This window comes from Pelodiscus sinensis, chromosome 2, assembly GCF_052426305.1.
Source record: "Pelodiscus sinensis isolate ZL-2025 chromosome 2, ASM5242630v1, whole genome shotgun sequence".
NCBI classification, from domain to species: Eukaryota; Metazoa; Chordata; order Testudines; family Trionychidae; genus Pelodiscus; species Pelodiscus sinensis.
Genome location: NC_143053.1, coordinates 112,884,351 through 112,907,625, shown reverse-complemented (window position 1 = coordinate 112,907,625; position 23,275 = coordinate 112,884,351). Strand labels below are relative to the sequence as shown.

The 23,275-nt window shown below is 42.4% G+C and overlaps 1 protein-coding gene across 1 annotated transcript in view; it reads left to right on the top strand.

Moving 5' to 3' along the window:
* Window positions 1–23,275, top strand: part of SYCP2L (synaptonemal complex protein 2 like) — a 65,238-nt gene that overhangs the window by 14,314 nt on the left and 27,649 nt on the right. The window contains exons 10-20 of the mRNA XM_089775986.1: window positions 2,303–2,355; window positions 3,278–3,323; window positions 5,281–5,373; window positions 5,448–5,508; window positions 6,477–6,625; window positions 9,660–9,720; window positions 16,193–16,299; window positions 16,687–16,762; window positions 16,871–16,949; window positions 18,406–18,463; window positions 19,581–19,642. Coding sequence (XP_089632112.1) covers window positions 2,303–2,355; window positions 3,278–3,323; window positions 5,281–5,373; window positions 5,448–5,508; window positions 6,477–6,625; window positions 9,660–9,720; window positions 16,193–16,299; window positions 16,687–16,762; window positions 16,871–16,949; window positions 18,406–18,463; window positions 19,581–19,642 — 845 coding nt within the window. The remainder of the gene's footprint in view (window positions 1–2,302; window positions 2,356–3,277; window positions 3,324–5,280; window positions 5,374–5,447; window positions 5,509–6,476; window positions 6,626–9,659; window positions 9,721–16,192; window positions 16,300–16,686; window positions 16,763–16,870; window positions 16,950–18,405; window positions 18,464–19,580; window positions 19,643–23,275) is intronic.

Below are 23,275 nucleotides of genomic sequence, written 5' to 3'. Positions count from 1 at the left end.
TTGAGAGGTCATCGAGTCCAGTCACCTGCCCCCATGGCAGGACCCAGTACTGTCTAGACCATCCCTGACAGACATTTATCTAACCTACTCTTAAATATCTCCAGAGATGGAGATTCCACAACCTCCCTGGGCAATTTATTCCAGCATTTGCCTACCCTGACAGTTAGGAACTTTTTCCTAATGTCCAACCTAAACCTCCCTTGCTGCAGTTTAAGCCCATTGCTTCTTGTTCTATTCTCAGAGGCCAAGATGAACAAGTCTTCTCCCTCCTCTTTATAACACCCTTTTAGATACCTGAAAACGGCTATTATGTCCTCCCTCAATCTTCTCTTTTCTAAACTAAACAAACCCAATTCTTTCAGCCTTCCTTCATAGGTCATGTTCTCTAGACCTTTAATCCTTCTTGTTGCTCTTCTCTGGACTCTCTCCAATTTCTCCACATCTTTCTTGAAATGCTGTGCCCAGAACTGGACACAATACTCCAACTGAGGCCTAACCAGCGCAGAGTAGAACAGAAGAATGACTTCTCGTGTCTTGCTCACAACACACCTGTTAATGCATCCCAGAATTATGTTTGCTTTTTTTTGCAACAGCATCACACTGCTGACTCATATTCAGCTTGTGGTCTACTATAACCCCTATAATTGAACCAATTTCTTAACCAATGTTCCCTTTAAACTGAGCAGCTTCATAGGTGATTAATCAGCCCCACCCAGTCAGAGGCTCAGGGAGCTGACTGGGCGAAGCTGACTAATCACTTGTGAAACTATGCTGCTGACCAGTTTAGGGGGAACACTGATTGTAACCAACTACATTAACATACGGTATTTTTCAGTAAGCCAAATAAGGATGTGAGGAGTGTTTTTATATTGTTTTTTTAAAACGTTCATAATCTTAATGGTCAGGTACTTGTTCATAAGCTGATTTTTTTTGAAAATATTCCAATGTAAAGAGCAGGAGTTGGCTTGTGAATGGGTACTTCATATTTTTTCCATTGGGGGAGGTGTTAGCAATCTTCCTGCAGCTCCCATTGGCTAATGGACCCTTGCCCACTGGTCTGCTACCTTGGCTGCATGTAGCTCAGCCATACAGTCTGTCCTTCCTGCCTGCCACTGTGATCCTAGTGGTGACTGCAGGCATAGAGCATCTTAGCTCCCAGGCAATTGGAGCTGAACGGCTCTGTGCCTGCAGCCACTGCATCCCTCAGCCCACGCTGATGAGCTGGGTCTGGAAGTCTGTACACTGGAGTCAGCTTATAAATGGGTCACTGACTTTTTAACCCATTTTTTCAGTAAGTTTGGGGGTGTCAGCTTATGAACGAATGGGCTTATGTTCGAGTATACATGTACTTAAAATACTGATTACAAAATAGAACTAGTCAGTTGGAATAGAGGCTGAAAGAACAAGTGTGTTAGTTATGCTTTTCCTTGTTCTTTCACCATACTGTTTACACAGCTGAATCACACACATTTAGCACCAGACTCTTACAACGCTACTTCTTAAGTAGCCCTATTACATGTAAGAGATGACTCACTATGAGTAAGGACAGCTGACTGAAGCCATTTGGCTCATGTCATCTGCTGTTTGATATGTCTTCTCAAGCCTACATCAAAATATTGCATCTTGCATTAAGCTTCTCCCTTTTTTTTCCTGTGCTCAGGACTTTTCCACATTCATTCTCTCATTCCAGAGACGCCTAACTTATTTATCACCAAAGCTTTACTTCAGAGCTAAAATGCCCTTTCCCAGCACTAGAAAGTGAATGTACTAAAGGCAGTTACAGTACAAAGAGGATTGACTATGCAAAGACATAAGTATTTGGGAATATTCTGCCAAAGCATATAATGCACCCCCAATTTGGTGAAATTGATGAATGCTAAAACCATAACAGTAGCATTTATTTCTGTAAAGAAAATTTGCTCAAATAGAACATGAGTGTAAATAATCAAAGAGAATTGCTTTTTGTGTGACAAGCAGTTTACTACTATGTAACAGCTCAAGGAAACTGAATGGAAACTTAATGTGATACTGGTACATATAATTTGGGTACAGAGGTTTTTCCTTATCATAAGGCCCAGTCTAACTCCCACTGTCTTCCCTGAAAACTAGACTAAACTCCAACTACTTTAGTTGTACTTGCAATGTTAGAATATGTCCTCATCCTTTAACTTGTTCCCACTGACAGCTCCAATGATCCTGTCTGTGGGTTAGTCGCTATACTTTTATTTGCCCAACAAAATATTACTTATAAGGCTAAAGTGTACGTATTTTTTTTTTAAACAAACTGTTCTTTGTTTTGAAGGACTGCAGAAAATTTCTCAATCAACTGAATGACAGACTTGGGGATAAAAAAAGGTAAGGTCTCTGCAGTGAACACTGAATATATTATCTGGCCTATTGGCTAGTCCATGAATGGCAACTTATGTAAAAATTTGTATTTTTATTTCCACTCTTTGTATGTGGAATGTAAATTGCAACATATATGTTAGTGAGTGGCTAATAAACCCCTTTTACGCATCCTGGTATCTGAACTTATATTGATGGAAGGGAAAACTCTCACATCTAAAAACTTGAACTCATTTATTCTCCTTCCTTTCTGAGTGTTTGTTAGTTGTGTCACTTAATGCACTTCTGAAAGTTGCTAAGAAACTACAGTGATGAGGGAGGTATGAGAGGCTGGATAACTTAGAATAAGGTGTGCTGCATAGATTTCACAGCAGTTGCCAGCAGTGAAAATCTACTTGGTTCAGTTGGTCTCCTGTTAGCACAAAGTGGCTTCCCTACGTGGGTTTTTTATTTAAATCTAGCCTTTTTCTCAATCCAATATGCAACCAATATGCTGAACTACTGATTCTTCCTTTCCAAGATTTACACTATTGAGAATAACCATAAAAGATGGCATTGGAATACTTTGTTCTGATCTTTCATTCATCTGGACTCATCCATACTTTACAGCTGTTTATAAATAAAATGGTGTCACAAATTATTTTTTAAAGTACACATTTTTAAACTAGCTCTGTAAACTATCAATGGGCCACCTTTTGCTTGAAAATAAATTAGTCTTGTCAGTGGATTGAATGAAAACACCATGCCTGTATAGTAGTTGAAGATGCTTAAGAAAAACGTACTTATTTGATTGCTAGAAAATTATTACTCTTTGAATCAATGAGTCTAGTGAGACTTAAACTCCGTTGGGTTTTTTGGTTTGTCTTATAAATTCCCATTTTGACTTGTGCTCTGGAGCAATTTACTATGTTCAAGTATGCTTCTTTTGTAGGGTTTATTCCCTTCCCTGTATATCTGCTTTTGCTGACATGGAGGAGGTACGTGTTTTTTATGTACTGTGATTTCTTATACTGATGACAAGTTTCAGAGGGCTAGCCATGTTAGTCTATTTTAGCAAAAACAATGAGACATCAGATGCATCTGACAAAGTGGGTTGGAGCACAATTTGTTAGCCTTTAAGGTATCACAGGACTGTTCATTGGTATTCCTTATACTTTTATTAAGGCTGGTAAAACTGGACAAAATAACTTCATGTGATTAAGATACTTAGTTCTACTGCATCCTGCATGCTTGTGAAGGGAGTGGTCCTGCACATGCTTGTTTTGCCAAATTGCTGTTTTATAGGTGAGGTACCTACCACTTGAGTCAGCCAAGCAATAAAAGAGCTGAATAGATGGTCTCTCTCTTGAAGACCATGAGATAGATCACCTGTTCCTGTAGTAAACCACTACAGAGAGGAAAAACAGAGTTCCTTATAGAACTCTTACGGAGTTCCTCCCAGAATGGATGTGAAAAGGCAGGTTTGCCTCATCGCCTCCATAGTCTAGATCACAGGATAGCAACTCACCCTGCAGATCCACATCAGGATCCCTATATCAAGGCTAGGTTTCACCGTTTTTTGATTATGTAACTGAATATTAAGTACATGGCGCTGTGCTCATAGACGGTTTATCCAAATAAACCCAAACCTATGTCTACACTTACCCTTGATCAACAAAACTTTTGTCATTCAATAACGCTTAACTCTCCCTCTCCCTCAAACAATAGTTTTGCCATGGGAAGTGAAAGTGTGAATGCAGCTTTTTCAGCAGGTGCGCTCTGTTGCCAAAGTGAACCCCCCTCATTAGGGGTAGAAGTATTTGGTAGACAAAAGTGCTGACAAACAGTGTTCACACACATTGCCTTTTAGTGACAGAGCCATATCGACACAGCCTTATTGATAAAAGCTGTGTAGTACAGGCTGAACCTCTCTAGTCTGGGACCCTTGAGATCCGACTCGTATTGAGCCAGAGAATTTGCGGACCATGAGGAGATCAATATTGTCTAGCATGATTACCAACACTGTCACTGCTTACTGGTCTCTTAGAAGTCATTTAGGGGTAAATTAGAGCTAAATAATATAGAAGACTGAGAGTCAGGTCTCGTGGCTGTGAACAAACTTTACGGGACATAAGCACGGCCATAGTGGGTCAGACCAAAGGTCCATCTAGCTGAATATCCTGTCTGCTGATAGTGGCCAATGCCAGATGTCCCGGAAGGAGTGAATGCAACAATTAATCATCACGTGATACTGCTCCTGTCATCCATTTTCAGGCAAACAGAGGCTAAGGATGCCATTCCTACCTATCGTAGCTAATAGCTATTGATGAACCTAACGTCCATGAACTTATCTAGTTCTTTTTTGAACTCCGTTAAAGTCCTAGTCTTCACAACATCCTCTAGCAAGGAGTACTACAGGTTGACTGTGCACAGCATGAAGAAAAACTTCCCCCCCCTTTTTTTTTAAACTGCTACCTATGGGACCATGGGAAACTTGACCACCCCCATGATAAGTGGATATCCAGCTAACTAAAACCATGGTGGATGGATGTTACCAAACCCGAGAATGCCTGACCAGAGAGGTTCAATCTATATAGATGTACTCTCTGTAACAGAAGTTTTAATCTGAGGACAAAACCATCAGCTCTGCTTAATAAGTGCTGACACATACATAAGACTTTTTTGGAAACTAGAACAAAAGAATCTTATAGTATTTGCTTCAGTCTAGAGTAAACTTTATTTTCCCTTGGCTAATGTACAGTAATTTCCAGGTTCTGCTAGAGTTTGTCAGTTACAGTTATTCACCTCTTGGTACCATTTAAGAAGCATATGTAAGTATTCATATTAAGGATAATTTGTTTGTTTTAATCTAGTTAACACAGCTAAGGAAAACAGTACTGTATTTTTGTAAGAGCTCTTCTGGAAATAATGACAAAAGCTGTTATGTTTCTTAAGGTGAAGAAACCATCTGATGAGAAATTAGAGGAGTTTTGGATTGATTTCAACATTGGAAGTCGGAGTGTGTCTTTCTACATAGACAGCATTGAGGTAAAATTACTCTCTGATTACTTTTTGCTTTGACTAAAGTACTTGAAGAGCATTCACTCCCACATTTTTTATAGGGTGCTCTTTGGGACTCAGTGAGGCTGCCAATGGAAGTGGTCAGTAGATACAGTCTGAGAGGTAAGATCATACAAACGATATTTTATAATCAACGGTAGCCAAAAGGAAACTGCAGCTTAATGTGAATTCCTTACACTGAACTTCCACGTATCCAACAAGATCATAGTTGCCAAGTACACTCAGCTGCTAACACTTGAAAGTTTGCAACGTAATTTGAGATTGAGACTCTAACTCCTAGAGCTTTCACTGTGTTTTTCATTTTATATTATGCAATATATTTAATAAGTGAAATTAAATTCCATCTACTCCTGTAATAACAAATAGCATGTTTTTGAAATAATTCTCCCTTTAAGTATTCTGCATAAACCCAGCTATCGCCTATGAATTCCGATCATGGAAATGTATTATCTTCCCCATATGCTTAAAGTAATGGTAAATGAATCAATGGGAAGACTTGTGTTGTGTTAGAACCTACTTGAGGTTGTCACCTGATGTGCTGAGACATCACTGAGCCTGCTTGCTCTGTTATAGTCTTGACACCCCTGCAGTCCTGTCTTGGTAAGCATAGCTCACCAACCAGCCCCAGCATAGACACAGGAAAGGGCTATACCCTTCTGCTTGTAGTAGACAGCAGACAATACAGTGAGGGACAGATCCTCAGCACACTAATATACAGCCCCTCTGGGAGCTAAGCCCTGGATAAATCCATCTTGTGCTATGTAGACGTCTATACAGTATAAGCCACGGATGGGCAAATACTGGTCTTCTGTGTGGTGTAGAGTCTAGCTCCATGAGAGTGGTGTCATCTCTGTTTGCTGGTTGATTTATGGAGAGGCCTAGACCAGGACATGGTTGTAGACTTACTTTTATTCTGTGAAAAGAGGAGGTGAAAACTCATCTCGAGTTCAAAATGTATTTACTTTTAAAAAGAGTGACGCTCTTGGCATGGAAAATGGCATGTAAACTGTTTGTGTGATATTGACTTTTGTGTCATTCTAAAGCTGGTTCTAATTTTCTCTCTTACATAGAGGATAATGGAAAAAAGATACTTAAAATTTACCTGAAAAACCCTACTATGGTCAATGGCAAAGAAGTAACAAAAATCAAAATACATTTCAGTGCCAAACTTGAGATATTAAATATACTCAACAAAGTTCTGGGAGAAGACAAAATGATGGCAAGTATTAGTTTTGGCTTTCTTGGATAACTGTTTACAATCATAAGAATTTTTAACATTCCATTTCACTTTTTAAATGCATTGATTGAAAGTTTATCTACCCATGAAAGATCTCAAGCATTAGATTGAACCAGAGGAGAAAAATGTTTGTTTCCTGTTCCAATGGTATGGAAAAATCTTCCACGCCTTCTTAATATATCAGACAGTCTTTTTCTTGTCTCCCTTTCTTAGGCCAAAATTCTGCTGGCATAGATATGTTGTGGGGGTGTGCGTGTGGAAAAGCGCACACATCCTACAGGCCTAGTTATGCTACCAAAACTCTGTATAGAGACAGCTATGCTGGCAGAAAAAACTCCTTTTGTTAGCATACGCTATGTCTACGATATGGGTGGAAGGGTCACCTGACTATCCCAAAAATCTGTAAGAGTGGGGGGGTGCAATGGGCCTTCAGCTGGCAGGGTCAAAGCTGAGAGGGAAGACGTGGGACCAGAATCCCTCCTCCATCAGCCATGCTGCTGGACTTGCCCAGGCAGCCTCTGGCCATGGTGCCTGGGGGAGGAATCTGCTGGCATGGGTCAGCACAGCAGAAAAAAAATCCACCGCACCAAGTACTGTGCTAGGGTGGGGGTGAGGGTGTGCGGGGGATAGCAGCACTGCCCTGAGTCTCAGGCAACCTCCAGCTATGTTGCCTGGAATCCTGCTTGAGTCTGGTGCCAGCCGGTCGGCTGGACATGAAGTGGATGGGAAGAATGTAGATTGATTTCTCTCTTTTATACACACGCTCGCACATGCCCCATAACCTGGAGTGTAGAGGTTCTGGAGTGTGGTGGGAAGGAGGTCATTTGGTGGTGACACTCTATATCCCTCTATACTAGTCACCTTTATATGCTAATGATGTTTGCTGGAATAGGCCAGAAATGCTTTTGTAGTGTAGACTAGTCCTTAGTCGCCTACCCTAGAAATGTAGGTTGTGTCTATCTAGCCTTCCTCCAGAATATTGAACATGGACTCAAGTTAAAGCAGCAGTGCAGTGCTGATGTCTGCACTCTTACGGATTTCTGTAATTAAATATTCCTTCTCCTAATATTCAGTGATGATCCACATGTAATTTATATGATGTAGTAGTTTGACCAAAAGGGAAGACATTCCTCACCCTTGCAAAAAGTTTTTCTTTCTAGTGCTTAAAAAGAGTGACTGCTTTTAGAAGGTGAAGCCTTGAATTCTTAAGGTTTGCCTAATAATTGATGTACTTACCTGCATAGTTGATTCAATACGAGTACAGTAAAACTCCAATTGTCCGGCATCCAGTGGTCCGGCACTCCCGATAGTCTGGCACTAACTGGAACCCAGAAGCGCTCCGGCCAGCCGGACAATTGAAGCTTCTCCATGCCGCTTCCCCAAGTCTGCCGCTGCTGCTGCTGAAACTGACCAGCGGTGGATCTGGGGAAGCTGCGGAGCAGAGCAGCTGGGGTGCTGCTGGGCATCGAGCAGGGGCGTGAGGGGCGGCGCTGCGGGAAAAACCGGGTAGCACCCCAACTGCTCTGCTCTGTCGCTTCCTCAAGTCTGCCGCTCGTCACTTTAAGCTGCTTCCCGAAGTCCACCACTGCCGCTGCTGAAACTGATGAGCGGCGGACAAGCAGCGGAGCAGAGCAGCTGGAGTGCTGCTGGGTTGGTTCTGCAGCGCTGCCCCTCAACCCCCTGCTCGGGGATAACTACTGCAATCTGGGGGATGGGGAGCCCGCTCCGCTCCCCTCCCCTCCTGGAAACTCTCGGAGGCAGCGCGGGGCTTCCCCCGCCTTCCTGCAAAACGGTGGAGGGTTCTCCCCTCGCCTTACTGTTCCCCGCCCACCTCCCCGGACACAGTGTGGGTCCCGGCAGACGTGTCACAGCCCCCCCCCCCCCCACCAGAGTACCTCCCGATACTCCGGCATATCCGATAATCTGGCACCACCTAGGTCCCAATGGCTCCAGATTATCGGAAGTCTACTGTATTTCAGTTTATGCTATTAATGTGCTTTGAAGTACATTCTATTTAGTTAAATGGGCAAACTAAAAATACAAATGTATTTTCATGTCAGCTCAGAGCACGATGGGAAAAGAGGAGCTTGTGAGTCCTGCAAAATTCAAATATTCAGTTGAGAAAATAGTATTGCAGAGGGGAAAAAATATATCATGACATTCTGTAAACGAATGAAACTCTATGGGCCAGGAAGGAAGAAAGACTGACTTTGACTTGTCTTCTAAGTACTTGGGAGAAACTCCCATTATGGGATCAGTAGAAGAACTTAAATACAAAAGGAATGATGGTGCAGTACATGAGCATACTTTTACCCTTGCAGCAAAGTAGATGATTTCAAAATATTGACTATAGTAATACAGTTAGCAAAACTACATAACAAGAAGTAATTCTTCTGCTCTGCTTTGAGCTGATTAGGCCTCAACTGGAGTATTGTGTTCAGTTCTGGACACCACATATCAGGAAACTAGAGATGGTCCAGGGAAAAGCAAAAAAAAAGATAAAAGATCTAGCAAACATGACCTACAAGGGAATACCCAAAGAATTGGTTTTGATTAGAGAGAATTGGGTTTGTTGAAAAGAGAAGACTGAGAGGATTTCAAGTACCTAAAAGGGTGTTGCAAGAAGGAGAAAAGAGAAATTATTCTTCTCAGCACCTAATGATAGGACAAGAAGCAATGGGCTTAAATTGCAGCGAGGGAGATTTAGGTTGGAAATTAGGAAAAACTTCCCAGCTTCCAGTGTGATTAAACACTGGAATGAATTATCTAGGGAGGTTGTGGAATCTCCATCACTGGAGATATTTAAGAGCAGGTTGGACAAACATCTGACAGGGATGATCTAGATGGTGCTTAATTCTGTGGGGAATGTAGGGGAATGGAATTGATGACTTCTTGGGGTCTCTTCCAGTTCTACAATCACATTCAGTGCTTTCTTACTATATAGGAAACTGGATTTCTAGAATAAAGAATATTTTCTAAAGATAACAATAATGTTATATTAGTTTTATACCAACAGAACAAGACTGATAAAGAGGATCTCCTAAGCCCTGAAGAACAAACAATGCAAAATGGAACATGTGAGTTTTTAAAATAACATGAATTTCTTGTAGTTGATGCAAATCTAAGACTTATCAATGACACCAGATAATTGCATATTCTTCAGAAAGTATCAGCAGCTGTAGAGATTTTCATTTTAAAGCAACTTTCTAAATATTTTCCATAGTGACCAAATCATAAACAGTGGAAACTGAGGTAATGTTGCTTAAGTTGATTAGAATGTTGAAAATGTCTCAAGGCAAATAGCAACATTGATTAAAAGGATCAAAACTGCAAACAGGATTTAGTAGCTGAAGTAGAATTTATGCCTTAAAAATATCTCTGGAAAACTCAAATATGAAGCCTTAGCATTAGCTCCTAAAACATACGTTTTCTGTAAATGAGGAGATAAGTTAAAACTTTCAGAAGTTCACTTGGGGACTTAACCTCTGAAGCCATCTAAGCACCTCTAAAAGTTTTACCAGTCATCTTAGATAAGAACACTGGCAAGTGGCTTTGGGGCTTCCTTTTGTTTCCAGAGTTGCAATATTTTCTCTCAGTTCTTATGATTAAGGTTGTTTCCTGCATTGGAGATATTTAATGATGCTGAGTCCTGTTTGCTTGCAAATTAATTCCTAGATCCAAACTTGGAAATTGAAAAATGAGGCATTCTTAATAAAATCTTAAAACTATACACTTTTTCATAACTCAGCTTGCATATCAAATACATGAAATGGCTACTTGCTTTGGAGAAGGAATCTTCCTGATTTTTATTTTTGTTTGTATAATACTGAACAGCCAAATTCAGAAATGATTTATGTAGTTATGCATTGGTAAATGGAGGCTTATCTCTTCAAGAAAATTTGGTCTTGTTAAAAGACTAGTGTGAAGTCATATTAATTAACCTATTAATCACACTTTTGCATTCAGTACTGACAGAGGCAAACTATGTGTCACGTTTGATCATCTGGACTTGAGTAAAATTCCTGGTTTCTATAGGGTATACCACGACCTGCTAATACAATGATAAACATGACTTATTCTTGTGCACACTAATGACAAAAGCTCTAACGTAACCCAGTTTTCTAACAACGACAAGCCTTTGGTATAATTTTATATGATGATGGGGCAGAAAATTGTTGATTCAGGAAAGTGTAAGACCAAGAAGACACCACAGTTTTGTATCTTTGGAGTTGATTTTTCCCCTACAATATCCCCTAACTACCACTATCCAGGTGATCTCTGGATTTAATAACATAGCTTGACATAAATCTCTTAGGCAGCACTCTTAACGTTGGTGTATAACATAAAGGCAACTTATCACTTTTCTGTTAACTAAGGTAATGCATTGATGCTACAACCAATACACCAGAAATGTCTAAGAAAACATTCCAGCTACATTTTTCTAGTGCCAGGTATCCAAGACAACAACTAGTACTTGTTTAATACATAAGAACTGCTATGCTGGGACAGAATAAAGGTCCATCAAGCTTAGTATCCTGTCTTCTGACAGTAGCCAAAGACAGGTACCCCAGAGGAAAGGAAGCAAACAGATAAACTATCCCATTTCCCATTTCCAGCTGCTGGCAAATAAAAACTAAAGATACCCTCCCTGCTGATCCTGGCTAATAGCCATTGATGGACTTACCTTTCATGAAATTATCTAGTTTTTTTGAATCCTGTTATAGTCTTGGCCTTCATAACATCCTCTGACAAGGAGTTCCACAAGTTGATTGTGTATTGTGTGAAGAAATACTTCCTTTTGTTAGTTTTAAACCTTTTGCCTATTAATTTCATTTGGTGATGTCTATTTCCTAAGCTATGAGAAGAAGAAAATAGCACATCCTTATTGACTTTCTCCGCACTGGTCATGATTTTATAGAACTCTATCATATCCCTCCTTCATTCCTTTTCCAAGCTGAAAAGTCATGGCCTTATTAATCTCTTTCTATGTGGCAGCTGTTTCATACCCTTAATTCCCCATCCCCCCCTTTTCTGAGTCTCTTTCAATTTTAGTTTATTTTTTGACATGGGGTGACTACATCTAAAGAACCTACTGCAGAAGGTTATACAACAAAAATTACAGCTATTCGGGCATATCTGCAGAATGGACGATGAGCGAAAAGTTAAGACCCTGGTATCCAGCATAATGGATGGCCTGAATAGGAGAGGCAGACCCCTCAGAGAATGGGTAGATGATATAGTAGGTTGGTGCAGCGCTAGTCTACAGAAACTAAGCCACTCTGCACTGGACAGGGAAAGATGGAAGGAAATAGCAAGGGAGGCAACAGACACCAACGGGCACTGAGCCGATGGTTGTTGATGACGATGATTGATGATGACTACATCTGCATGCAGTGTAATCAAGATATGGGCATACCATGGATGTTTTCAGAGTAGCTTTTTCTCTCTTTCTGTCAGCCTTCCTGCCCTTAATCAAGCTGTGACTGAAGTTACCCAAAATCAATGGAGGCTCAGCTGTGTAAAATGGACAGCAAGTTGAGCAGAAACTGCTATTTTTCATTCTCTGTCAATCTGAAATATGCACAAAGGCAAACCTCACCAAAATGAGTACTGCTTAAAAGTATTTTTAAAACTAACAAAAGGAAGTATTTTAAGCAGTCCAACACAGTGGCATTTAATTTCAGAAAGGGGAACTATACAAAAATGAGGCTAATTAAATGGAAATGTACAGTGCCAAAAGTGAAATTCCTGCAAAGTTTGTGGAGGTTTTTCAAAGACACCATAAGAGAGGCTCAATTTAAATATATATAAATAAAAACACCGAGAACCAAACAAGTGCCACCATGGCTTAACAGCCAAGTAAAAAAAGCAGTAAGAGATAAAAGGCATCACTTAAAAAGTGGAAGCTAAATTCTAGTGAGGAAAATAGAAAGGAGTATAAAATGTTAAATTAATAAGGAAATATAAGGAAAACTAAAATGGAGTAGGAGGAACAGCTAGTCAAAAATTCAAAGAAGTAATAGCAAAATATTTAAGTGCATCAGAAGTAGGAAGCCTGCTAAACAACCAGTGGGGCCAATGGATGATCAAGGAGCACTCCAAGATAAGGTCATTAAGGAGGAACTCAATTAATTGTTTGCTTCGGTCTTCACAGCTGAGGATGTTAGGGAGATTCCCAAACCTGAGCCATTCTTTATAGGTGACAAATCTGAGGAATTGTCCCAGATGGAGGTGTCATTAGAGAGGTTTTGGAACAAATTGATTAACAGTAACACAGTTACCGGGACCAAATGGCATTCGCCCAAGAGTTCTGAAATAACTCAAATGTAAAATTGCAGAACTATTGACAGGGTTTATAACCTATCCTTTTAAATAATCTTTTGTACCTAATGACCAGAAGAGAGCCAATGCAATACCAATATTTAAAAAGGGCTCTAGAGCTAATCCTGGCAATTAGAGACCAGTAAGTCTAACTTCCTAGTTAAGAATAGAGTTGTCAGACACCTAGATGAACATAATTTGTTTGGGAAAAGTCAACATGGATTCTGTAAAGGGAAATCATGACTTCCTAATCTACTAGAGTTCTACTAATCTACTAGGGGTCACAAGCATGTGGACAAGGGGGATCCAGTGGATATATTCAGTGGTGTAGCAAGGATGTTATGCACCTGGGAGCAAAGGCAAAATTTGTGTGGCCCCCCCCCCCCAGCGGTGTGAACCAGTCCAACCCATTTCAACCCACCTGAGCCTACAGCCAGTGCCACAGAGCTCGTGGGGTCCCTGGGCTCGTGGGGCTGCAGGGCTTTGCTGGTCAGACAGCGAAATACAGCCCCCAGCAGAAGGTGAGCTGAGGTCGGTGTCTGAACGCAGCCCGCCCTGTCAAAGGGAAAGCATCACCCTCGGATTCCTGTTTCCCAGACACAGTGTGGGGTTAATGTAGCACATTTCAAGAGGCCAGCAAAACCCATGGAAAGCCTGTGAACCATGGGACATGCTGGGGGGCGCTGCTCTGAGAGAGTGCCTGCAGGCTGGCGTGTGAAACTGGATGCACCAACCTGGCCTGCATGGACTGCAGAGGGAACAGAAACAATAATTCCAATTTCCAGGAACAAGCTCCTGCTCCCCGCTCTGAGTTGGAGAACGATTTAAAGCACCCAGGATTTTATTTGATCTAAATCACCCGGGAATTTATTTTAAAACGAACCACAAAAAAACCTGGGAAACCCCCATTCACTCAAGTGTGCAGCTCTTCAGCTTTATTCGTGTCTGAATCTCGTTTACTCCACTATTCAGATTAACAGGATCTAAACCAGCCGCATGAGGGAACCTTTCTGCCACCGAAGGAAAATGAGAAGCAAAGTTCCAAGAGGAACAGGGGCCTTTCTGAATGCGCTGAGCTACACGTGGCAGTAGCAGACAGACACAAAATTGCAGGGGTAGCGAGAGTCTATCTGCAGCCCCAAACCCACTGGCCTGCAGGGCAAGGTTCAGCTAAACCAGTGATCCACAACCTTTTGGGGCTGCTGGGTGCCCGGGGGCGGGGCCACTCATGCGCTGGGCACCCGGGGCCGCGCACGCACTGCGTGACTGGTGTTGGCGCCACCCATACGCCGCACTCCCGGGGCCGGCGCTGCTCCTATGCTGCGTGGCCGGGGTGGGGCCTCCCATGCACCGTGCTCCCGAGGCTGGAACAGCCCATGTGCCGCACGTCTGAGGCCGACGCTGCTCCTTTACTGCGTGCCCAGGAGCAGGGACGCCCATACGCCGCGCGCCCAGGGCCGGCACAGCCCTTGCGCTGTACGCCCAGGGGTGGGACTGCCCATACGCTGCGTGCCCGGGGGCTGACACTGCCCGGTGCCGGGGCCGGCCCCAATCACTCGGCGGGCGCACAGAAATGACCCGGCGGGCGCCATGGTGCCCGTGGGCACCACATTGGGGACTACTGAGCTAAGCTTTGGCAGCTAAATTGGCGCCCCCTTAGTGTGGTGCCCTGGGGCTACTGCCTCCCCCTTGCTATGCCACTTTAGATATAGTGTACTTAGATTTCCAGAAAGCCTTTGACAAGTCCCAGAAAGTTCCTCACCAAAGGCTCTTAAGTAAAGTAAGTTTCATGAGATAAGAGGGAAAATCCTCTCATGGTTTGATAAGTGGTTAAAAGACAGGAAACAAAGGGTGCGAAATAAGTGGTAAGTTTTCAGAATGGAGATAGGTAACTAGCAGTGTTCCCCAAGGATACATTCTGGGATCCATTCTATTTATAAACGATCTGGAGAAAGGGGTAAACAGCGAGGTGGCAAAATTTGCAGATACTAAGGCTTTGCTCGGGTGTCCCTGGTCTGCTGGGGGGGTCCAGCGGCTTTGCTGGACCCCCCCACCAGCAGACCAGGGAGACCGGGAGAAGCTTTTCATGCCCCGGAGGACACGGGTGGCGACCCATGAGCTCCGGGGCGAGAAAAGCCCCGTTCGTAAGTGCGGATCCGACATAAGTCGGATCCACGTAAGTCGGGGACTGCCTGTACTGTGTAAAGATGCGATCGCCTCATCTTAAAAAAGGTATGTTGGCATTGGAAAAAGGTTCAGAAGAGGGCGACAAAAATTATTAGGAGTTTAGAATGGGTCGCATATGAAGAGATATTAAAAAGACTGGGACTTTTCAGCTTAGAAAAGAGAAGACTGAGGGGATATAAAATCATGACTGATATGGAGAAAGTGAACAAGGAGAAGTTATTTACTTGTTCCCATTAACTTGTTCCCATTACCTAAGAACTAAGAGTCACCAAATGAAATGAATAGTTAACAGGTTTAAAACAAACAAAAGGAAGTTTTTCTTCATGTAGTGCACAGCCAACCTGTAGAACTCCTTGCCAGAGGATGTTGTGAAGACCAAGACTTTAACAGGATTCAAAAAAAAAACTAGATAAATTCATGGAGGTTAGATCCATCAATACTTACTAGCCAGAGTGGGTAGGAATGGTGTTCCTAGCCTCTGTTTGTCAGGGGCTGGAAATGGATGACAGGAGAGGATCACTTGATGGTTACCTGTTTCTGTTCGCTTCCTCAGGGGCATCTGGCATTGCCCACTGTTGGGAGACAGAATACTGGACTAGATGGATCTTTGCTCTGATCCAGTATAACCATTCTTATGATGATCTTTAATCACCTAGATCCATGGAGTGTAAGTGTGGGGTGAAGTTAATTGCACAATGATGATTGTTCATTATTTGCAGAATAGTAGCACAGAGAGGATCCAAACATGATTTGTGGGGAAAGTTTGGTCCCATTATGCTTTGTATACACACATATTATAGTGTCTACCCCAAATAGTTTGTAGACTACTTAAGGATAAAGGCACAGAGCACAATGGAGAGATAGCAAGGGGAAGACAATAGAAACTTGGTGGCATATTTTGGCTATGTATTCAAGGTGGAAGTATGTTTTTGTTCTTGAACGTGATCTAGAAGGCTGCAGTGCTCTTGATGTTTTTTCTAGAAATATGGAAGGGGAATGATCTATGAACTAAGAGATTTTTCTCTCATTGCTTTTTTACAGTAATAGCTGGTGAGTCCACCTACTTAGAGTTGAGGAAAGATTCTACAAACACTGAAAAAACAGACTCTTTATCTGACATCCTGTCATCTCAATGTAGTGATCACTCAGTAAGTACTGTTACAGTAAGTATGAGTGCTGGACTCTTCTGTAGAAATGTAAATGTTTCTCCTCCCTTTCCATGCACATGGTGCCCAGAACATTCAGAAGTGTTTGAATGACTTAGGTTTTGAAGTCACTTTGACCATTTTGAAAAATTTGCCCAGTCTTTCCACATACCATAGCTGTCAGGAAAAGGGAATGTTTCCCCCCTAAAACTTAAAAACAAAGAAAAAAATGCTAAGACTTTACTACCCAGGAGCCTTTCAGATCTTAAGTGTAGCCATAATTCAGCCCTGTTTCCTAAGAATGTTTCCTAGCTGTAATTATCTGGGAATAAGAACATAAATGTTGTTATAGTGTTCATATCATGTTAATAATTTCATGTCTCAAACCAGCATAAGACTAGTTCTGGTGTCACTACAAGCATGGGAAGCCAACAGACTGAAACAGAAGATGCTAAGCTAAGCCAAGGTCAGGCTTGACTTCTTGTAGCCGATAAATATTCTTTTTGTATTACATTTAAGAGTTTGCTTTTGTAGACCTGCACAAATATGGTTTTATCTCTCTCAAAAAATTCAGCATGTGAAGCTGTGGTTTCCCAGACTCTTTCAGCAAAAATGTCTAAAACTCCATCACCTAAACTGGATGATAAAATCAGGTAAGCACTTTAGAGATAAAGTCTTGTTCAAAAGAGTAAAATTTTGGAGGCGGCTTTTGTATGTTCCTGTTTAACAAGCCAACCAGAACTGTATTACTAAGTCAAAACTGCTATTTACTACTGTAAACTCAGCCTGAGGTGCCTTTTCCCTTCATACTTTGTTTACCCCTAAGGTTTCCTGGTGCCTCCACTCCAGGAAACCACTCATAACAGCAGAATATAGAGGGCTTGTTCCCCGGGGAAAGTATTTAACACGAAATCCCATACAGAAGCATGTCAGAAAAGGTTGTTAAAACAGCTATCACAATTCCCAGAGGGACAGTTGCAAAAAGGATTAAGGGAAGAGAACAACAGTAATACATAACTCTATCTTTCCTACCATTTACAGTCAGAGCCAACATATTGTACATACACCCAGCACCTTAGGCAAATAGTGAATTTACACTCAGTCTGTGGTGGGTGGTGCACTGAAGAAATTTGTGGTCAGCTTAACAAAATAGCGAAATGAAATAAACGAGGTCGTTCTTACAAAGTATCCATGCCAAGGGTGGTAAGATCATCCTTGTGGCTCTGTGGTCTGGATTCCAGTGTGCTGTTAGTCTTGTTTTTGATACCTAGACCCCGACTTTCCTTAGCTTCCTGGGTTTCTGGTCTCCGCTGAGATGATGCTGTTCCATGTCCCAGGAGTCCCAAAAGATTTCACTTGGTAACAAACATTGAGGGACAAAGGCTACGTGCCAAACCCAGATGTAAAACCAAATCTATTGTCTCTGAGTTCTGGCTTATGGTTGGTTTCAGCAGTGTTTTTTTTTTTTTAAAGCTAGTTCTTTCCCTCCTGGATCCTAGGCAGTTTGGGAAATGGAGTCCTGAGACTCTGTAGCCTTGCTGCTGTAGTCCAGGAGTGAGTCCCCTAGACAGTCTGTGGTTTTCAGGTGCACCATCTCCAAAAGGGGTTACACTACATTAATAGGAAAGGGGAGGGAGGAGAAGCTGCCTAGTGGTTATAGAAGGAAAGTTATAATCCGAGCTCCTTGATGTTATTTCTACTCTGTTAGCGTCATGCTGTGACTTTGATTAAATTTAAGCATAGCAATTAATCTGAAAAATTGGTCAAATCCTTTGTGTTACAGAGGTATCTTTTCTAATGGGCTCTGGGCTTTTGTTTGTAGCTATATAACCACAGTTTTACAATCCCTGCCATGTAGTCACACTAACTGGCTCCAACCTTAGTGCCTAGTTAACTCCTCTTTCTTAATAGTGGTACAGAATAGCATTTCTATTACTAGTTTCAGTGATCATGGAAATGAACAGTTTCTCTCTTCTTCCCCCACTCTTGACTGCATTGGTGTTAACTAGGCTATTGACTTCCCTTACTGTCACCTCCCTTGTTTTAATTGGCTTTAAACTGATGGCACTTTAGAACTGTTCTCTTAACCTTTCCTTCTGTTGCTTTTAGTGAGCCCCTCAGAGAAGAACAGCCAGATGTACAGGTTGTAAATGAACATTCCCCAGAGGTATGTCTGTCCTGGGACATAGTTTTACATGCACAATTTTTCTTCAAGTGCTTTTTTACCTTTTCTGCACAGTAGAAAAATTAAATTAGAATATTCCAAAGATTAATTCAGTTCTGAGACTGAAGAGTAGTTGGCACAATGATATCCAAGTCTGTGATTGGCACCACAAGGCAAATAATAAACTATTGCCTAGTCTATTGGTCTAGTCTTTCACCCTTGTGGGGGAGAAATAATAATAAAAAACCTAGAAACTCTATCTGGAATCTTCAGCTGTAAATGTCACAACTCAGGCATGCAAGCCAAAGTACCCTGGTGTCTTTTCAGAAGGATTTGAACACTCACAGATCCCTGTGCAAATCAAACCACTCCTACCCGGACACCTAAATAAGTGATATTTGATTTGAGGTGAGTGTTCGGCACCTATAAAATTAAAACTACTTCTAACTGGTGCCTGGCCTTGGATGACAATGTACCATGAAGAAAACTTTTTTACTTTTCTCATTTCAGGGCAGAGGTGCTCAAAACTTCCCTGACTATACCTGTCCTGTGAATGAATTCAGGATTTAAAATCCTGAATCTTCACTGCCCCTTTTCTCATTTGTTTCCCGCCACTGTTCTACCTCTTCTCCAACCTCTGGGTATAAAGTATTATAGAGCATGGTTGAATGCAAATTATTTTATTTAATTACTTTTGGAGTTAGTCTATGAATTAATACTGATTAGGGATGTAAATCGTTAACTGATAGGGACTGGAGCAGCTCCCCACCCACCCCAGTCAGGAGGCTGCTTCAGCCCTGTGAGGCTCACCACAGGCAGGGGCTACTCCAGCCAGCGAGAGCAGCCCCTGTCTGTGGTGGGCCCAGGAGCAGGGCTGGCCCTGCCCCTGAGCAGGCTTTGCTGCAGGTTCTACAGTATAAAACTTATTTAAGCTTCATACCACAGAGCCTGCAGCATGTGTAACTGCTGAGGTTTATAGAAGTTACACGGTTATGTTTTTTTAAATGCCTTTTTACATCTCTAATACCGATAAGTGTGTTTATTTTCTGTTTTTGGCATCTTAAGAAAGTATCTGTACTGTGTGCCATAGTTTTAAATCCTATAACTTCCTTTCTTTCAGGCTGATGCACAGGAGAAGAAAAGTAGAAGAACAAGTTTGGGCAAGCAAATAATAGAAGCAAAGTACAGTATATGAGTCTTGAATGTGTATTAAACCTTGGTGCACAATAATTTAAATTAGGGGTGGGCAAGATGCGGCCCTGGGGCTCGATACGGCCCCCCGAACACCTTGATCTGGCCCCTGAACTGCATCTGGCCACGTTCCATTTATATCCTGCTGCCCGTGACACTGAATTTCCAGGAGGTAGCTCAAGCAGCAGGATCCAGGTTTGCAGCTCACGGTTGTAGTGCTAAGTCAGCAGGGGCCAGAGACAGGAGGCCTTGAAACAGATGTAGCAACCCCAGGCAGCTGCCAAGCAATGTGGTAGCAGTGGGGCTGGGAGCCGTGAACCCTTTGCTGTGTTTTTAATTCAAAGACTGTGGCCCCAGACAGCTCCGGGGGGGAGGCTAGTCCCCTGCCTTGCTCCAGGCACTGTCCCTTCTGGGGGTGGAGCTGGCCCATGGCCATGTACCTAAATTCATTAAGTGGCACCTGCTGCAAAAATTATTGCCCACCCCTATTTAAATGTTGGTCAGTGTTAAAACTGGGCTAAGGGGAAAAAGTGTATCTAGTTTAATCTGACTCTCCATAGCAGCCATGCCCTCTAGTGATTTTTTCCAGAATGACAATTAATCAGTCTGGTTGAAGTTACCAGTGCTCCAGAGGAGGATCCGTTCTTATACTGCTCAATAACATGCTGAAGACCTAACTGATATATCACAGAGGAAATTTCTTCTTGACTCCTGCTGTTTATATTTATGCCCTGAAAAAAGGATCACTGGCAGCCTCTGCAAATTTACTTTAACATGGCTGTCAGTGTCTTAATTTGCAAATGTCTAATCTGTTCTGAAATTGAGGAAGCCATTTGAGATGCCTCAAAACAGCATTTTCTCACTCCCTTTCTTTTGAAATGACAAGGTGAGCATCCACACGGCCAAGCCTGTTGTTTTGAAATAACAAGCCGATACTTTGAAAACAATAACCCCTGCTTGTGGAGAGGAATAAGCTTATTTCAAAATAACTTATTTTGAAACAGGCCCCATCACAGGAATTTCTGGGGGATGTGTGCTTTTTTTTGTAAAGGTGGACTGCAAGGGGGTGATGATGGCCCCCCAAGTAAGTGGGGAAACCAGCCCCAGCCTTCCCTGGGCCAGCCAGAGCATTGGGCAGCATGCTACTCCTGCTTTCCCTTGGCTGGCTGGAGCATGCTTACTTGGGAGAACCATAGGGGGTGTGTGCTTTTACACACCCCCTGCATACGGGCCTGTGAAATAACCTGGTAGTGTAGACATAGCCTTAGAGACCGACAGGAAGAAGAGGATGGTCAGAGAGCTGTGCTTTAACATCATGCGCCAGATCCAGGGGAGGACTGGCCTGGCGGGATACCAAGAATTTCCCGGTGGGCCATTCTCCTAAGGGCTGGCTGGCGGCTGCTGGAGGAGGGAGATTTGTGACGGGGTGCCACAACCCCGCACTTTAAATTCCCCAGTGCCACGTGCTGGCCATTTACGGGGCACTGTGGGGCCAAAGGAGCGCTTGTGCGGCATGCTTAAACACCACGCAACAGGAGAGAGAGGAAACGCTGGGGTGTGGCGTGACATCACGGCCTGGGACTTTAAAACCGCCCGGCCCAGTGTTACACCATGTGGCTCAGCTCCAGGTCTGGCATGTGGTCTGGTCTGGAGTGATGCTGGGAGAGGAGAGGGTAAGGACATTGGCCAGATCTGCTCTGTGTGCCATGCAGCAACCGAACACAACTTGTAAGCCTCTAAATTGAAATCCTGTCCTTTGGATTCCATGGAGTATTCCCAGTCTGCTGTAGCAAAGGAAACTGACTGCCATTTCCTAAACTAGTTAAAAGGGAAATGTGGAGAAATTATTCCAAAAGGCCAAGAGGGAATGGGGTTTAGCTGACTGGCTCTATTATGGGTTTAGACCATCACTTACAGAGTAGAAATGAAATAATGTAGTTGCTTCTTTCAGGTACATCAATCATTTCTAGAATCTGAATAATCTTTTTTATGTTTACATCTCTGAGAGCCATACAACTATAAACTCATGCTTTGCTGTCTACAGAACGGAAGCAACATTTCTAAAGCTCTTCCATTCATATGACTGGGTGTTGATTCAACCACAGTTGTACCATTTAGATCAGGGAGGGGGAGCTATCCTGTGGCTCCAGAGCTACATGTGGCTCCTTGCATAGGTATCAAATCCAGGGCTGGAGCTACAGGTGCCAACTTTCCACAGGAGCCGGAGGGTGCTCACTGTTAAACCCCCAGCTCTGCCCTAGATGCTGTCCCCCTCCACCCTTTCCCCCTAGGATCCTGCCACTTCCTACGCTCTCCACTGAACCTCTCACACCAATGCTTCCCCCTTCCGTGTCTCCAACTGAGAGAGAGCTGATCACAGTGGGCAGGAGGAAAAGGAGAAGGAGGCACTGACCAGTGGGGCTGCCAGTGGGTGGGATGTGCTGAGAGTGGTGGTGGGGAGATGATCAGGGCTGGAGACATAGAACTGTAGCTCTTTAGCAATGTGTACTGATAAATTCTGTCTCCTTCTCAGGTTTAGGTCGGTCACCTCTGATTTAGATTATGGAACCAAATCACTGTTGCTTATGATAGTAACTTCCCTGACACAGTGCTCTTCCATAGTATCTGTGTGGTGTTACATGATGTATCCTTGCATGATGTGTGTTTGCGTCATGTATAACACTTTAAGTTTCAAATATCTAACGGTCAGCTTTTTGTTTATTCTGATAACATTGTTTTTGTCCTGAAGATTGGGATGATATTGAGGTATACTTTGCAGTTAGCTAAAAATGTTGACAGTTTCAATTACCAAGTGTTCAAAATCAGATGTCAAACAAAAATGAACGTTTACATTTGTTAGAGAAGAAAGAGGTGACCCAGGAGTGGATGGGGTAAACGGAACTCCTTTATTGCCCACGTACGTTTACCTCGGACATTCAACAGAAGAGCAACAAATTGGCACCCTTAGTATGTTAGTTCACACGTTTATCACTACTTTTCCTAAAAACTTTAGTAATGTTAACAAAGCAGAGCAGCTTAATGCTTATCTATTTTTTAGGCTGCAAAAAAGAAAGGCAAGAGCATATTCAAGGGTAATGCCTACTGTGGCTGAACACCTTACCACTACCCCAGACCCTTATTAATTTTTACATAGCCCAACAACATTTAGTTGAATTTTTATATTGGTTGTGGATGAAAACTATAGAATCTTTGATGATCTTTAGTTTCAAACACACAAATCTTAGCAATTATTTGAAGTTGTCACAACCAGTTTCTTCTGCTGAGGAAGGGATTTTCACAGACATGAGTAATGGAGAAGATGAAATACTAGGCTGTCTATTCCTCCATCAGTCTGCCATGGCAGGACTGTGTTCTGCCCAATGTAACTCTAAAAACAAAGTGGTTTCTATCTTTCCCTAGCATGGGAGGAATCCCCAGCATGGGAGGAAGGACTTAGTTCTTTGTACCAGTCTTACCTTGTTAAACAGAAGAGTAGAATACACAGCTACATTGACAGCTAAATTTTACAATGATATTAAGTATCACTAATAATTTTACACACTTCTAATAATAATGATCAATATGATGCCCTATTTCCAAATACAATACAGAAATGTGATTAGG